Source organism: Anolis carolinensis, chromosome 5, assembly GCF_035594765.1.
Source record: "Anolis carolinensis isolate JA03-04 chromosome 5, rAnoCar3.1.pri, whole genome shotgun sequence".
NCBI classification, from domain to species: Eukaryota; Metazoa; Chordata; class Lepidosauria; order Squamata; family Dactyloidae; genus Anolis; species Anolis carolinensis.
The window spans coordinates 147,087,442-147,106,210 of NC_085845.1; the positions used below are offsets into that span (position 1 = coordinate 147,087,442).

The 18,769-nt window shown below is 38.0% G+C and overlaps 1 protein-coding gene across 2 annotated transcripts in view; it reads right to left on the reverse strand.

Moving 5' to 3' along the window:
* Window positions 1-18,769, reverse strand: part of slc38a1 (solute carrier family 38 member 1) — a 71,604-nt gene that overhangs the window by 19,881 nt on the left and 32,954 nt on the right. For both annotated transcript variants that reach the window (XR_010006721.1, XM_003221189.4), the window contains exons 5-10: window positions 11,721-11,794; window positions 9,510-9,602; window positions 8,440-8,521; window positions 5,766-5,848; window positions 3,274-3,332; window positions 1,127-1,261 (exon numbers count right to left, since the gene is read on the reverse strand). Coding sequence is in view for 1 of the 2 variants with exons in the window: in XM_003221189.4 (XP_003221237.1) it covers window positions 1,127-1,261; window positions 3,274-3,332; window positions 5,766-5,848; window positions 8,440-8,521; window positions 9,510-9,602; window positions 11,721-11,794 (526 nt within the window). In the remaining variant the exon portion in view is untranslated. The remainder of the gene's footprint in view (window positions 1-1,126; window positions 1,262-3,273; window positions 3,333-5,765; window positions 5,849-8,439; window positions 8,522-9,509; window positions 9,603-11,720; window positions 11,795-18,769) is intronic.

An 18,769-nucleotide genomic window follows, 5' to 3' on the forward strand; every position in this document is an offset into this window, starting at 1 on the left:
AAGAACTGATCCTTATGTTTGCTTTCTTTCTCTTCCCTCACCATCTTTTGTCCTATGTCTGTCATATATTTTTGGTCTCAATGGTTATCCCAACTAGAGTAGTTACTTAGATATAACTCCTGAGTGACAACAGTTGCATAAACCACATTTTTCCACTGGGTCCACTCTAGTCCAACTGATGATTGGATTCAGGCCTGTAAGTGCTTTGCATAATGCTTACGAAATTTTAGGTGCTTTTCAAATATTAATATATTGCATTTCTGAAACCATATTCAAGGTAATTACTATTTCAATATGCTTTTCTTTTTCAGAAACTGACATCTGTTCAAATGTTACCTTCTGTTCTTTACTATATATATGTCTAAGCCTTCAAATATTACAAAGGGGAAATTCCAGTATGAAATAAAAAGCAGAACTGGAGGTACAGAAGATACATCTCAATTAATTTGTATAACCATGTTCACAAAGTTCTTCAGCTTGCAAAAATTCCCATTGGTCACTTAATTTCTATCTCTAGAATAAGGCACAGCATATCTAATAGAGTATCAGATCATTTCTCACTAGCCTTTTCTTATATAAAGGAAAAACATTTCATAACCTCTCAAGTCAGAAAATTCCAGCAGTAGACTGTCTGTTCAAACATTTAATGTAAACCCAAAACTTTTACAATGGAATCCAAAAAAACTGACCATTTCTTCTAGATGGCCCTTATCTGTCCTCTGCTCTCACACTATGGCCTAATCCCATGTTCACCTATTAGATACTCACTACCATGACATGTTTTTGTTCCTTCCCATTACTGCTTCAGCCCTGCATGCAACCTGCTCCAGAGGGTTTCCCAAATCCCAATAGTAGGGTTTGAATGGTTGTAGTGCTGCCCCGTAGCAATTCCATCAATGGAATCACTCTTTGGGATTCTGTCTAACGTATTTCCCTCTTTTATACACTATACTACCTGGTTTATTGTAAAAAAAAAAAAGTCGTTTCTTTGAACACTTCTGCTTTGGAAAGAGAATGTATCCAAAATGTGGCCTATTCTGTTAAAAAACCCTATTTTCTCCCTTCAGGGTCCAGAACTGTCTATAAGAAGGATGAAATGACAAGAGAATTGTGGAGAGAAACATACCTTAGAATTAAAGGTCACATACTTGGGTGTGCACATATCCTCATAAAGAGAACTAGAATTTGAAAATGCAGAGTCGGTTCTATTTGTGTTTCCTTCTAGAAGGGGGCAGGGAAGCTGAAATTTCTTGTAGACCACCTGAAATAAACATTGGTAATTAGAACAAATTTATTATTTTTTACATTAAAGTTATGTGGCTTTAGTTCCTCAATTGACAAACACCCCCAGGTTGTTTTATAAGCATTAACTGCCAAGATGAAATTATAACATCAAACAGTAAAGATAAAACACTAAGCATACTAACATTTAAAATGTCAAATAGTTTAAGCCAGCCATAAAACCACTAGTGGAAGTAACACATTAAGTTCTGTTGTTCATCTCAGCTAGACTAGATGGACTAAAACAAAGGAATGTTCATAAGTGGTAACTTAAGTTCCCATTGATTTATTGTACCAAATGTTGGATTTAGGTCAACATGCCTGAAAAAATGGAAAAGTCTTATCCTGACAGTTAAATGTAAATAAGGAAGATGGCAAATGGTCTTCATAATAATAATATTCTACAGAGCACAGAACAATTCAAAGAAGGCCCTTTCTTTGGTAGCCAGTATTGCACCAGTGGGTGGTAGTATCCAAGAAGGACTTCAGGGGATGATCTGTGAGACAGGAATTAGGAAAGATGGTTCCATCTAAGTGAAGGATTTATAAAGCTCAAAATCAACAATTTTAGTGGGGCTCATAATCTGACAAGCAACTAGTGCAGTTATTGGTACAGTACTATATTAATATGTTTGAAATGGTCCTGTTCCTGTGAGTAGTCTTTCTGATCTATTCTACACTAATGACAGGTTCTAGAGCCTTCAAATGTCTTATACTTGCAGCTAACTTTAGCAATCCAGGCACTGCATGGATAAAATACAGTGAGGCCATCTCTCTCCAGATAAGGTTATATTCAGTATATAAGCTAAAGCTGGTAAAAGATACTCATGTCTGAGAGAGCTAGATGTATTAAAACTCTCAGAATATGAAACAGTTTCTTTGGAAGTACAACTCTATTTAGAGAAGGCAATTTAGCCAATAGAAAGCCAATACTTTAGCATAATTTCCATCTTGTCTGATTGAGTCACAGATTATCAGTCTTTATCCAGCCCATTGCCACATTCAACTATTTAGTCAGGATAATCTGCTTCAACTGATTTGATGGGAATAGGCCCTAGTGCTGTTAGCAGCTTACCCCATTACCTCCAAACCTTCTAGTAATCTCATGTAGATGGAAAAAACATGCAAATATGCAGAACCTGAGCTCTAATTTCAATAGACACCACTATCTTCCTTCAACATTACCTTCTTAAATGAGTCATCCAAATAGGTGCATAGTAATTCAGACTGCTGCAGGATTGATCATAATGAAAGGTCCTTGAGACACCCTGCTTTTCCTCAGCAAAGGTCAGATTTTGGCTGTGATAAAGCCAAGGCAACCATGGATGAAAAGCACAGGAGGATGAGCAGACAGAGCCAGCACTTTCTTTGAATGCGATTTCCTGCTTCTTAGCAGGGGGTTGGACTGGATGGCCCATGAGGTCTCTTTCAACTCTACTATTCTATGATTCTATGATTTGCATCCTCATGTCTCAACTCTTGAAACTCATCCAAAGAACTGGACTAGTCTTTGACAGGGGGACTCCTAAAAGTGCATTGTAAACCAGTCACAAATAAATTAAAAGGGTTCAAATAGATATTTTGTTTGTCCATCTTGTAGAAAGCCAAACTAATCTGAAAGGTCTCTGCAAGGTTACAATGTGAGGATTTAAAAGTCTTCTCATTTTCACTGATGCCAGAGTATGGGACTTGGCCTGGATCTTCTTTTGTTTGTGTTCAAGCTATGCTCTTTTCACTGTATGCAGTGGAGCCACATAGCTCTGTCAGAGGGAGCAAAGCACTCAGATACAACAATGTTGGCACCACAGGTCTTTCTGGGCCCCTCTAGGAGTCAAAGGCTTTAATATGAATGCTTGACATTTCAACAGGTAAATCCCTCACAGCTATCAGGAATCTATTGGATTTTTGTCCCCTTCAGAGTGAGGAAAAAGCCACAAGCGTAAATAAATGCTTTTAACCTAGATGTTAATGAACGCGTTAAGTAAAACTTACCACTATGAGAAAAAATACCATGCATGTCAGGGAAAAACCGCTGGTATAGCCGAGATATCCTGGGAGGAATTTGAATACAACATATTCAGTAACTCATTCTGTCATAATATATATTTAATTACATAACAAATTATGGTTAATCAGGGAGAGGTGGGAAAGAAATATTAATAATAATAATTGTTATTATGACTCATTTGTTTATTTTTAAGTATCTATAGGCTGCTTTCCCACTAAAGAATTATAAAACAATTAAGACAAAATGTAACCTTATTGCTAATACATAACATCAAGAGCAGGGTTGAAAACCAAGTATAGAATGAGAAGAGAAAGTAGTATCCACTACAAAAATAATTTAAAAATCCATACCAATGTCAAATGAATCAAGTGAAAGCAGAAGTGATTTTAAAAACATATTTAAAACATTGTTGAGTGAATTTCGCATGGAATGGAATTCCAAATTAAGGGAGATAACCTATTTTTTAAATTGGTTACCCATGAATCAAATCTTAATAGCCAGACAAGCTTCTATGAGTGTTGGTGGTTCTTCAAATAACTTGGGCCCAAGCTGCTGATGGTAAAAATCACAATTTAAAATGAGCCCAGAAGTGCTCTTGACAACTATTGAATATGCTATAGCAGCAGTATTATGTATTCTAGTTGTTTGCAACACAGCAACGGCATTCAATTGATATTTCTAAACCACATGTCCTACTTATGGAAAATATCCAAAAATGTTCTCTATTTGAAGTGCACTTTAGTTGAAGTCCAGTTTAAAGAGTCCTAACAGGGAAAGTAGAGACTCCTGGTCCTGGAAAGTAGACCAACCAGGGACACAGGTCAGTCATTCCTAGTATGAAGATTACAATTTAAATTATAATAATTATTTTTATATTTGCGCCTATGAGTATATGTTGGCATGTGCAAAATTCATGCAAATGGTTATCCTCTTAGGCTATTTGGTAATATATTAGTGACTACTTTAATCCTCAAAATTAACACCACACTGAGATCATTACAGTTCTACTAAAAGGTGTCAAATATGCATTTCAATTTTCAAATCACTATGAGAGAGCCCTGTAATTTTTCTGTCTAAGGCAATAGCTTGTAATATTCTGAATGAAACACTTTTTCCCCTCTTCCAGGCTCAACCAGAAATGCTACCCATAGTTATGAAAGTTTATTATGTATTATATATATTTTTAACATTCTGACTCAACCTTTTAGCATTGAGGGTGACAGCCAATAATATCCATTTAAAAAACAAGCTTTGAATTGTACAGTAGGGAGAGGATCTTGGCTGCAAAGACAATTCTAAATGTTACAATCTGAACGTATCAATGAATAGTGAGAGCTTTTACTGCACAAGGAAAGCCTATTAAATAACCTTTATAAAATGAAAAAGAAGAGAACTTTAAAATTGCGTGGTCTGGCTTTTTGAGAAGAAAGTCTGTCTGGAGACTTGGCAACAAGAGGTAGTTAAATGCTGAACATCTAAATACTGAAAGTCTGTGCAGAAAAAGCTGAGGAGGACTGGCAGAAATAAAAGTGTTGAGATGAGAGTATTCTGGGAAATGCCCAAGTTAGCTTTCAGAATTTTTTTTTTAGGTATTTAGAGGTGTTTGTTCACCTATTTGACAAATATATTCCTTATTCTAATAAATACTTGCCTTAACCCTCTTTATTTTGAGAATAAAATATATTTAATAGTACTTTTTAAAATGAATCCATACTATTTATGATCCACTTCAGAGATTAAGATCTTCTGGGGAGGCCCTGCTCTCGGTCCCACCTCTTTCGCAGGTGCGGTTGGTGGGGAAGAGAGACTGGGCATTCTCAGTGGTGGCCCCTCAGCTGTGGAAGTCCCTTCCCAGTGAAATTAGATCAATTCCCTCCCTCCTGACCGTCAGAAAAAAAAGTAAAAACATGGCTATGGAACCAAGTCTTTGGTCAGCAATTTGCAGTGCTACAAATGAATACGGAATAGTACAATGACAATTGGAACGGCTTTGGATTATGATTTTGGATTATGTGGTTTTAATTAATTGGTTTTTGGTTTTAATGCTGAGATGTTTTTAACCCGCTAACTTTTAAGGTATAGGTTTATTTTATTGTATGTATGTTATGCGGCATCAAATTGTTGCCTTTTTGTAGGGCTGCTCTGAGTTCCCCTGTGGGGTATAAATATGCTAAATAAATAAATATTTATACTGTCCCAGGGAATAGAAATCTCTTTTTAAAATGTAATCAGTGGGTCAAAAATAGACATGTCAAATGATCACATTATTTCTTCTCAGGTTCAGACAGCTAAATGTAATCAGACGGAATCAAATTGTAGCTTACATTTCTTTATTATAGTTTTCTATGTATTATTTACTCTGAAGAACAGAGGGTAAGAATCTGCAATCAGACTAAGATGTCCCAGACTCTGAGTACACCTTGAACATTACATCTTAAAACAATATTTAACTCTAAGAAAGGTAATATATCCTTACCTAAATTTTTAAGAAGGCATAATGGAAGGATTATGCAGAATGTCACTGTTACAACAAGAACTCGCCCATCCACATACCAGGCCCTGAAAAACATTTTCAAAAGGGTGATGATAGTATCATAGAGTCGGAAAAGATCACAAGGGCCATACAGTCCAACAATCAAAGGACAAGATAGATGACATCACTTCATCATCATGGATGTTCACATTTTATTCTCACTTTTTAATCACTCAAAAAGAGACTGAATGACCTCTAGTTACACTAGAACAGAGGAAGAACATGTTGCCTTTTAGAAATTGTTGGACTGTGAATTCCATCTGCATTGATCGGCACAGCTGATGGTAAGGAAACATGGCAGCTGGATACTACTAAGGGCCCTTCCAGACATGGCCTATATCCCAGGATCTGATCCCAGGTTTTCTGTTTATCCCAGATTATCTGGCAGTGTGGACTCATATAATCCAGTTTAAAGCAAAAAAGCAAAAAACAAAAAAACAAAAAACAAAACCTGGGATCAGATCCTGGGATATAGGGACTGTCTAGAAGGACCCTTAGATCCAGAGAGGTACATACTTTCTATCCCTGCTTTAGATGGTATAACATATTAGTTTCAAGAGGCTCTTCACTGAATCTGGGACATATTCACTCAGTTAGTAAGAAAAGCATTGCTTAAGAGCTATGGGAGGGAGGGAGGGAGGGAGGGAGGGAGGGAAGAAGGGCAAAACTGTGCCAACTGGCATTAGACATGCCCCAAGCTGTCAACACAGGAAAATATTACTCAACCAGGCAGACAGTTCTTGCAATACATCTTTGTGGTCATGGGAGAGCAACACCTTTTAAAAATGAAAATCAATCCTCTGACAATTTTGACTCTATGACTAGAAACTTGTTTAGTAATAACTCTGCCTATTAGGAAAATAATCACCTACAGGATTTCTTTCCATGCAATCCTTCTCTGGAGACCTAGTCCATCTGGTCAGCTACTGGGTATTGGCAGTGATACCATGAATGTAAACACAGTATCAGCAAGATGCTGGCACATCTAGGAACTGTTTCAATTAGCTATACAGGAACGAGCTTGACCCTTTTTTTTTTTGTATCTTGTTGTGTAAATTATTTCCAGTTCCGATTATCCTATTTGTCCTCAGGTGTGAATGTTGTTAATGGAGAAAGCAAAGCAAAAGGAAACACTTTTAAATCAAATATATCTCAGCCAATTTCAGTATTACATTCACAGCCATTCAAGACTGAGGCACATGGAAAACAGACCATATATACTACTGTGCACAGAATTAGTCGTCTTGGAAATGTCAGGCTTTTTAGTCATCACTGAAAGAGGCAGTTTTTTAGTCCTCATTTGTGGTTCTGAAGATAATAAGCTTCAATATTTCCGAACAATTCTTACAAACTCAAAAATAAAAAATAGACCAATGATTAAGAAAAATGGTAAAATTATACAAAACAAGAGAAAATAAGGCAAACATGTCTCATTTGTATAATTTATGCACAGAACTTTTCATGGCAGAACTTGATCATGTATTCATCTCACTGCACCATAGGTCTTGTACAGCCAATTTCCTTGCTAGTTGTGCCTTCTCTCACTCTTATCCTTTATTGTTCCCAAATTGCCATATAATCTCTTGTATAAAAGGCACAAAGGCCTCAGTGGCATACTGACATGGAACCCAACCATAAAGTTTTATTTGCATTAAAATCAATGTTCAAAGAGGGCTCAGGTTTTACAAACCTGCTGGAGTATCACAGCCTATAAGTATTACCTTTCTGGATTACAACTGCTGCAGTTGTGTATGCATATGACACATGCAGCCTAAAAGAGGTATTTCTAAAGCATCAGGCAAGTAATGACTACCTTCTAAATCTGGAGTACGTATCATCAGCACTCAAAGACACTTGTCTCCAAATCCTTTGAATATGTCTATGTAAAGGCAAGACACCAACACTGTCAAGTTTCCATCACAATAAAATAACAGGGTCTGACATGGAAAGTGTGATGACACCTGAACTGAAAATATAGTGTGCAGGTGTGTTTTTCTTTTTCTAGCCATATTATTAATGTAATGTCTGTGGGAAATCTGGAAAGCTACAGAATATGAAGACCTGATTTTGTGGATCTGATCCAACATTTGAAAAGTTCTGATGGAAGATGGTCCTGGCATCTCACAGATGAACTGAGATTTGGTGAGAAAAATGTATCTCAAGGGTTTAATGTGGTATTCCTTTGCTATTTCTAAGACACAACTGATTGTAAGATGCACACTAATTTCAGTACAAGCAACAAATATGTGTGTGTGTGTGTGTGTGATGTATATAAATTGCTAAAATGGAGTGCAACTTAGAACTGCAGGTGTTTATACAGTTCTAAAATGTACTCAGTTTTTAAATATGTTTATATGAGGGGAAAGTGCATCTCAGAATTGGGGGAACACAGTATTATGAAATATCCTTGTTTTACTGTTTTAATTTTTAAAGGCTACCTTTTAAGATTATATTTTCTTTTATTACCCTTATTAATTCTAATTGTAATCTTGCTGTGACATATTAACATAAGGAGAAGGGTGCAAATACAGTATTTCTATCATTGAACAATTTTTGTAAGTCCATAACTTAAGCACAATAAATTCTCCAAGTCAGCAAAACCACTATTGAAACTTACGAAAATGATTCTTCTTCTCCCATAAGGAACTTTATGGCAGCGGGTAGTTCATTTTTAACTATGAAGAGATAGCTCAGCATTGCTAAAGAAAAGAAATTATTTTTAGAAAGGAAATACAATAAATCCTGATACCAGCAGACAATGACAAATTTAGTTTTCATCCAGAGTACTCAAGGGTACAGTTCAATTAAGACCTTAGGGCCACATAACCCAGAATATCTGCTTTGAACTGGGTTATCTGAGTCCACACTGCCATATATTCCAGTTCAAAGCAGAAAATGTGGGACTTTATTCAGCTGTGTGGAAGGGGCCTTAGAGGAATTAGGATGGTCATATCTTGGATTTTTAAACCACAATATAAATTTATCTTGCTCGCAACTTGGGGACTGCCTGTACAAAGATCAAGCTGTGGTTTATAATTTTGCTCAGGGGTCACTGGAAACAAAATACAGAAAAGAATTGCCAAGAGCAATGTTGTTTTTGCTGGACAAGAAATGTTACACTGTATCTGGTCTTTGCACACATTTATTTACATTACACATACAGTATATGCATTCCAAATGGCTTTTCCTTTAAAATATATATGAGAAGGGCTTGATTGATTTTCTATTTGTGTATAATTTTAAAGAGTCACAATTTAAAAGGCACATGATACAATTTCAATTTCAGACAAGCAACATATGTATATTAAAAATCCATATCCAAGTACAAAAAAGTCTTATTTGAAATCATTTAGGCTTTAGTCTATGCAATAAATAGTATTTACTGATCAAGATAGTATTACAGTAACAATATAATTAAGACAACACACTCGATAGCATGAGCTATGTTACAGAAAAGGTCCAAAAAACATTTGTAAGGCTCACCTGCTCTTGAAAAATATCAGAGGTTTTATTCATGGTGGTGGATGAAAAGAGATCACCGTGTGAGCTTTGACCAGAGAACTAGGAACAATCGAGTCACCCAAATTTATTCCATGATACATAGTTATTTAAGAGAAGGGATAATTCGACCAGATTTTAAAGTGCTAAGTGCACTGCTCATTGTATCCACATGTATATTTTGTTTACCTCCAGTGTTTTGAAGAGATGTAGATCCAAAAACAATGAACTTTCCTGGAGTGCCAAAGACTTGCTCACCAAGTTTTTCATAAACCATACAACCTGATGAAACCAATTTGAAGATGAATTACAAATTATTCATGGCAAGGAAACAATTCATTCACAGTTTTCAACTTTTGTCCCTACCAGGGGTAGTAGAAATAGAAACAGGCAGTTAGGATTCTCTCTTATCTTGTCTGATCACTACTTCCTTGCCTATAGGCTGACATGTCTATGTCTGATTTTACTTCCTTTGACCTAATCATCTACCCATAGCCAGGAGAACCCATCTTTATCCTTAATCCCTCTTCATAGTTGACTCAAGGATCCAATGTTCACCAATATGAACCGCAAGAAAAAAGTAGGAATGATACTCCCCTCAGTGATGTCTAGTAGCTTCTTTGATAATGACAGTGAGTTGGGTTTTAGTACCAACTTTTGCCACATTGTCCAATGAGCTGAACCTTACAACCAAAATAAGCCCAGCAACATGAATGCCTTCAAGTTCAAACTACTGTAGATTGTTTTAGCTGTTAATTGCCATTAAGTGGATTTGACTTAGGGTGACTATGAATGAGAAACTTCCAAGTCACTCTGTTATCAACAGACCTGCTCAAGTCTTTCAAACTCAGCGTTTTGGCTTCCTTGATTGAGTCTATCCGTCCACAATGCCTTCATCTATCTCAAGCATTATCATCTTGGGCTTCTAGTAAGAGATTGGACTTGCTCTTGGATACATTTGTCTTTTTTCAGCCCACAGTATCCTCAGAACTTTTCTCCAACATCACATTTCAAATGAATTTATTCTGTTCCTATCAGAATTTTTTGCAGACCAGCTTTCACTGGCATATATAAAAATCACAAATACCACTGCCTGGGTGATTCTGACTTTGGCATTCAGACTTTACATTTGAGGATCTTGTCCAGTTCATTCAGACCGGAAGCCCCAACCAAATTCACCACCCCATTAACATGGAACATACCTACTGTCACTAAAAACCATAACCAAATGTACCACCTCACTAACAAGAAGGCCACCGCAATTTTCCCCAACAACACTGTCAACTGTACACTGGAGAACAAACAGTTGTGGCACTAAGCCCACTAAATTTGTATAAGCTTGATAAATTTGTATACAGTGCATGCTCTACTTCCATAGATAGAACAGGTTGCTCACCTGTAGAAGTTTATCTTACAACTTGTGAAAGATGAGAAGTAAAACAATGGTGTATGGCAGAATGTGATTTTTATTGCATGGGGATAAGAATGCCCAAATAAAGGTTTCAAGAAGGTGGAATTTGAAATCAAATCTCTTCCAACTAAAGCCCTGCCTTGTTTTATACCCAAAAGTGTTAATGTCTGCCCTTTGAAACCTCATCTTCTTTAATATGATTGACCTGTTGATTGATCATAATGAAAACATCAAGAGACTGTACATCCAGAGCTCATGTTGTAATGCTAAGAGAACAGCACGTTATTTTCTAGAACTATAATTTTCAGAATATCTCAACAAGAATAAATAGGCAGCAGTCTTGTCTTACTACTGATAACGAAAAAATGGAATATTAATAGAAAATCTGGATACCTTCATTCCAGACTGAAATGAAATGTTCCCTGCCTGTTCCTCTACTTTGGCATGCCAGCAAAACACCAAACATACCAGGAAGAGAAAAAGGATGGAAGTTGTTTGAAGCTATTGAAGACTTGTTGACACCTAAAGATAGCCATTCAATTAACTTAGCAACCCACCCATTTTAAGCATGCCCTTTATACTAATGTACTGCAATTGTGCCAAATGTACACAAAAGTGGAGGAACTGTATTGTATTTTCCCTTTTCTCTATCTGTGCCTTGTCTCAGAAGGAAAGAATGCATCAATAACAGGTGCTGCTCTTTCTTGCTCTTTCTTGTACTTCAATTTTTGTCCCTATCTGAATGTTTGAATTCCAGCTCAGTTAGTATTTTTGTTGATATACATGCACCATTTTAGCTTCAGTTGCTCTAGTGAAACAGATTTGAATTTATCTATCTATTGTATTCAGGGGCACTACAATATTTCTCCCTTCCTCTCCGTATTATAAACATTGTGTAGGGTGTGCTATTCAGAAGGTTTTATTCTCCATATTCTTCAACTTTATTATCTTTGTTACTATAGATTTAATACAACATTCTTGGTAATTACCTGTTTCCTTTGCACAAATTAACAGGAGATTTATTGAATAAATAGAGAGCAGTGTCACTGAAATCAGAAGCATTCTGTGAAAGAGAAATACAAATAAAAAAGAACATTAATCATTATTATGAACAAATCCAACACATAGACAGAATATTTGTTTGTTTCAAAACCACAAGTTGTTTCATTCGGCAGCATCAAACCTCTAGCCCCCTGCAATCTCAATAAGCTAGTGAGAAATCAAGCACAAAAAACTTTTGAAACTACAGAGATACATATAAAAATAACTGCTCTCTTATTTTCAACAAAGGTTGAAACAAAACCCACATATACACCATACTGAATCCTCTTGAGGGAACTGACCACTGGTCCTTGAGTGTTACTTGGAAAGGCGAAAAAACTCATCGGACTTTTAATTTATGAGTGCAGTGATTTATATATATCAATTCTTAGTAGGCAATTCAAACAATGTTGACTGTAGAACGTGGCAGCAACTTTATCATTGCAATCACTGGAAAATCAATGTTTCTTAATATCTTTATCTTATTAAGCAGCTGCTTCCAATGTTTAATATAATTTTATCTACTTCGTATACTGTGATTGAATTTTTTTGGTGTTTGTAATTCTATTTCTGCAGGGACAAAACAATTTGCAAAAAGAGTGAAACCAAATTATGAAACTCTTGATGCGTTTATTCAAAATGAAGTTCTGCTGTCTTCAGTGTTGCTTATACTAGATAAACATAATACCAAATGCTGTAGGCTATAATTTAGAGGAAAAAACTGGAAAAACCCCTCTGAGTATTCCTTGCCTAAGAAAACCTTATGAAATGGTGACATTGGGTCACCATAGGTGAACAGGTGACTTCAGGACACATTCACGAACATACATAAAATCAGTTTTGGAGACTGTTGTAATGCTGATGTTTCTAAGGCTTGTATCTTAGAATCTTGTTGGCAACTGATCATAATCAGTTCAATGAAATTTTCTTCCTCTCTCCACTCCATTAGCCTACTATAACATAACGTCCAGCTTCAGAACTTTTCCCTAATCTCCAGTGCAATATTGGAGAGTAGACAAGGTGTTGCAGAGGGTAGAACAATCACTTTCACATTTTGCTAAAGGAAAGAGTTTTATCAACAGAATTATCTAACTCAGTGGTTCTCAACCTGTGGGTCTCCAGATGTTTTGGCCTACAACTCCCAGAAATCCCAGCCAGTTTACCAGCTGTTAGGATTTCTGGGAGTTGACAGCCAAAACATCTGGGGACTCACAGGTTGAGAACCACTGAAATTACACCAAATGATTTCTGTTTGTAGTTAAGCCAAAAATAATGCAGACTTGATGAGCCAGATCACCAACACTTTTATAGATTACGCAAAAGAGCTTTATAATAATAATAAATAATAATAATAATAAAACTTTATTTATATACCGCCCTATCTCCCGGATGGGACTCAGGGCGGTTTACAGTCATAAAAGCAACACAAACATTACATAACAACATAATACATAATACATAATACACATTATTAAACAAAGTAAAATAATACAATTATAACAATAAATCACACTTACATGACCAGATCAAGGGGACGGGAACCATAAAGGGAAATCTTATGCAATATATTCAGGCTCAGAAATCGGCGGTAGTCCAATATAATTACTCAAAAACCTGCCGACACCACCAGGTCTTCAGTTCCTTACGGAAATTGGATAATGTAGGGGATTGCCTGATCTCTTTTGGCAATGCATTCCAGAGCCGGGGGGCCACTGCCGAGAAGGCTCGTTCCCTCGTCCCCACCAGCCGCACTTGAGACGGTGGTGGGAGCGTGAGAAGAGCCTCCCCGGAAGATCTCAAGGTCCGCACTGGCTCATAGGAGGAGATGCGATCCCGGAGATAGGTAGGGCCCGAGCTGTGTAGGGCTTTATAGGTCAAAACCTGCATCTTGAATTGGGCCCGGCAGTTTATCGGCAGCCAGTGGAGCTGCTTTAATAGGGGCATTGTGTGCTCCCTATAGCCGGCTCCCGTTAGAAATCTGGCTGCCGATCTTTGAACCAGTTGGAATTTCCGGGCCGTCTTCAGGGGCAGCCCCACGTAGAGAGCATTGCAGTAATCCAGTCTGGATGTAACTAAGGCATGGACCACTGTGGCCAAATCAGACTTCTCGAGGTATGGTCGCAGCTGGCGCACAAGTTTTAAATGTGCAAAGGCCTTCCCGGCCACCGCCGACACCTGGGCATCAAGCGCCAGAGATGAATCCAGGAGGACCCCCAGACTGCGGACCTGCGCCTTCAGGGGGAGTGCAACCCCGTCGAGCACAGGATGCCACCCAATACCCCGATTGGTCCCACGACTGACCAGGAGGGCCTCTGTCTTGTCTGGATTAAGCTTCAACTTGTTAGCCCTCATCCAGTTTGACACAGCTGCCAGGCACCGGTTTAGGGTCTGAGCGGCTTCCTTGGAGTTTGGTGGAAAAGAGTAGTAGAGTTGAGTGTCATCTGCGTAGAGATGGCACCGAACTCCAAAACCCCGGATGACCTCTCCCAGCGGTTTCATGTAGATGTTGAAAAGCATGGGGGAGAGAATGGAACCTTGCGGGACCCCACAGGTCAAAGGCCAGGGGTCCGAGCAGGTGTCCCCCAGCTTCACCATCTGGGAACGACCCTCCAGGAAGGAGTGGAGCCACTGCAAAGCAATGCCCCCAAGACCCATTCCCGAGAGCCGCCCCAGAAGGATACCATGGTTGATGGTATCGAAAGCCGCTGAGATGTCCAGGAGAACCAGAAGGGATGCACTCCCCCTGTCTAGTTCTCTGCGGAGGTCATCCACCAAGGCGACCAAAGCCGTTTCAGTCCCATGACCAGGCCTGAAGCCAGACTGTGACGAATCCAGATAATCGGTCTCAACCAAGAATTCCTGGAGCTGAGAAGCAACCACTCTCTCCAGGACCTTGCCCAAAAATGGGAGGTTGGAGATTGGCCGGTAGTTGTTCAATAATAATGAATCTAAAGTCGCCTTCTTTAAAATGGGCCTCACAATTGCCTTTTTAAGGCAAGATGGAACATGCCCTTGCTGCAAAGAGGCATTGATGATACCCAAAAACCAATCAGCCAGCCCCCCACTGGCGAGTTTGATAAGCCAAGATGGGCAAGGATCTAGGATACAAGTGGTCGCCCTCACTGCTCCAAGAACCTTGTCAACGTCATCAGGCTGAACAAGTTGAAACGAATCCAATAAAATCTGACAGACAGGTGCCTCGGTTACATCCCCTGGTTCTGCACTAATGTCAGCGTCCAAGTCGGAGCGAATTCGAGCGACTTTGTCTGCAAAATGATGTGCAAACTCGCCACATCGGGTTGTCAGGTGATCAGAAGGCCCCTCCTCCTCAGGGGGATGGAGGAGCTCCCTGACCACCTGAAACAACTCTCTAGTTTCTCTCTATAAAACAGTGCAATCCCTATATCTACAGGGATATGTTCCTGGACTTTCTGTGGATTGACAAAAACACGAATAATAGTGAACCTATATAAATGAAGGACTTCTAACTCAAGGATAATAAAGTATTGCTGGAGGACCTAGAAAAAGTCTAAAAAGGATATACTTTATTGGATGTGGATACATGAAACCATGGTCCTGCAGATAGGGAGTCATATAAAATCAGAACTACAGTGTTAATTCAAGACTCAACAAAGAAAACTTCCCAACTCTCTTGCCCTTCAGCAAGAGTTTTTTTTTTCAAAAGCTGTATTTGGTTGAGAAACAATAACCAATGTTTTAGATTTCCAGTAGGGAGCTGTATAAAAGGCTGGTAGAAAATATTCTGGTATAAAAATGTGTATGGATCTCCAAAATAAATTAAGAAAGAACAGGAACAATATCTGAGACTTTCTGATCTTCTACACACACCTTAGTTAATTGATAGATTAATCCCAGCTCTGGAATGACCAAATCAAATATGGTGTTTTAGATACATATGAATGAATGAAATTTATTACGATCAACAGATCAGATAAAACAAGTAGAACCAAACAAACAATGTCAATAACATGATCATACAAAAATAAATACCATTAAATACAGGTACAAATTCCACTAAGTTTATGATGTCATTTTTTTGCCGACAAGCGAGCGCTGCAGCACAAAAGCTGGCCACTTTAACTTTTACCATTGGATTCTGATCTGCCAGCAAATAGTATATGTAAAAGTTCCCAGTTCTTCCAGAAATGCTTTGTGGAATTGAATGGATAAAAGTATGTCAGAAGTCACTGTAGAAGGCACAATATAACACTCTTAATGCTTAGGTCTTATTATTTTGATGAGAGCTTTTAATACCTTAATTGTGCAATTTTATTATGAGCCTGATTTAGAAAGCTTCCAGTTTTAACTCTCAGAATAGGATATCCATCACAGGATGTTCATCATCCAGCTACAGGGTAGGATATGGTACTATCTATACTTTTAATATTTTGCTTTAAAAGTAATAGGATCTTTTCATATAATTAGCATAGTATATTCCCTGAACAGCATAAATCAAATCTTGTAATATCTAACAAAGACAGCAAAGTTGGTTCACAAAATGTCAATCATAGTCTTCTCAACATGTTAACCAAAAGATACACTGTAATTTAATCTCTTCAAAATAATCCTATCATGAAAGAACAACTTGTATCCTTTAGAACAGGGAAGAATATCACTGACCAATACTTTACTTTTCATCATTTAATAGCAAAGTGCACAGGAACTATGAGTCAGCGAGCTTTATGTAGCTTCTGTTGACTTAGCTTTTGATCTAGCAAAGAGGAACTAGTTGTGACAAAATTATTATAGATTTGTTACTGATCTATATCTCTTAAAAGGGACTTGAAAATTAGAACATCTGATTTTTTATCTAATAATATGCCAGTTTCACTGGAAAATTGCACTTGAGGATCTAGAGATCCCTAGAGAGGCATTATTACTATAAATCTCTAGGTTTTCCCATTTAACTGAAGGAAGTAGACTATAGAGTCACACTTGAGAAGGTAGAGATTGTGAGAGACAACATTTTAATCAAATCTGTAAATTATAAAATCTGCAAATGTGGAGGGAAGATTACATGGAGGGAGGAAGGGGGTGGTATATAAAGCTATTGTTATTATTACATACAACAGAAACCCATCCAGCAAACAATCAATATAGGAGGATAGCTCAAATAGTACAGGGCAGGCTGCAGCATATACAGTACTCTCCTCCTTATTGTTTTTCTCCCGCCCCTTTAAATCTGCCATCTGATCTTAGTGCCTTATTCTCCCTAATGGTAGGATCGTCTGTTATTTAAATCTACCTTGGGGACACTTAATGTTTACTTTTTATGAAAAAAACCACAGCTAAAAATTTAAAAGATTCTCAATTCCATCCTCTGCCAATTAATTATTACACATTTTGGGGTTTGAGGCATACCATAGTGTAATAGGAGAGGTGGTTTCATTTTGCCCGGACTGTTGGTATATATTTTGAAAAGGGTTTACAGGAGCATTGAGGATTTGGGGGTTATAAAAAACATTGTGGGCTTCATACAGCACATGTTGTTCTGTCAAAGCCAGAAGTTGCATACTCTTGTAATGATCTGTCCACAATCCATTTTCTGTAAGACTGTGTTTAACAAGGAAATGAATGCATCTGTCAAATGCTGTCAGAGCATTCCAGAAAAGCACCATTTCCTATGGGATTTCTCTAGGGATGGAAACATTCTCTCCTATTTTTAAAAATAGATTCCTATACCAGGTTGCTAACGGCTGTTTTAGGATACATTAGCAACAATAACTTCATTACTTAAACAAGATTGGCTGGGCCTCAAGACTGTATACAATTGATTCTTCCCGCATGGCTGGAAGGAGATTGGAAGTTTTAGATTCTGCTCTCAACAAACATACTATGAAATTCATTACTGCAGTTAAAGAGGCACAATCTTGAGTTATGGATCCGTGTTCATGAGCACCACATAGTCATGACTCCAGCACTATTGCCATGTTTATAAACACCCAAACCTACTTTACTAGGCAAATCTGGTAAAGGAGATTTGTTCACCTGGAAATTGGGGAAGATGATGCTTCCATCATTCTCACATCAGTCAGTGATGCTGTGGCAATCAGAAAAGGACCCCGTCACAATTTCTCATGGCAGCCTCTTGGTGCCTTAATGGTCAACTGAATGGATGTCCTTCACCTGATTCAACAGCTGCAGGGTAAATTTGTTGTTGTTGTTGTTGTTGTTGTTGTTGTTGTTGTGTGTGTGTGTGGGGGGGGCCATGTCAGGAGGCATTATTTAGTTATGCATGTAGAATTCCCACAACAGTTTTTATATGAACCAAGCATTGCGGCTAGTTGCAAACAATGGTTTAAAAAGCAAGACAGAACTCTAAACCACAATTCTGAATTGTCTTGCTTCTCTTAACACTCCTTACAGCTACGTTTGTGAGGTCTAGATGTAAGAAGTAACAATGGTTAGTTGAAGATGGAAACAGAGGACTTTGATTTCATTGAGGTTGTGCCAGTAGGTAAAAGGAAGATGAAAGAGTGAGAATCCTAAAGCTTGTGTACATAATGTACAAGGAAGCATGCCTGGGGTACCTCAGACTATGGGGTATCTTAGACCATGAGGTTGATTTCAGCTGTTCTAGTTTCCTCAGAGAGCCAGGTAGTGATAACACCACCCTTTGATAGTTTCCTAGCTTTTGTATGTCCCCTTCTAAATTGTTAAAATATATTTACTAAGACTTAATAGCTGGCACCAAGAGCTTTAAGCCAAAACATATTGGCCTTTTTATTCCCATCATTTTGCTTTCGACTCCACACACCTCCTGAATTGCCTTCCCACAAAACCACTGAAACCAGACTTCAGGCCAAAAGAAGTCCTGTATCTTTAGCATAATGTGGGAGCTGTTTTAGTGAATTCCCAAATGACTGTGCTACACTATGTACAGGCATACAGTGTTCTAAAACAGTAAGAATTTCTACTAAGCCCATTTCTGCCAGAGTCAGCAGTGCGTCTGGGAAGGAAGAAACATCCAATGATT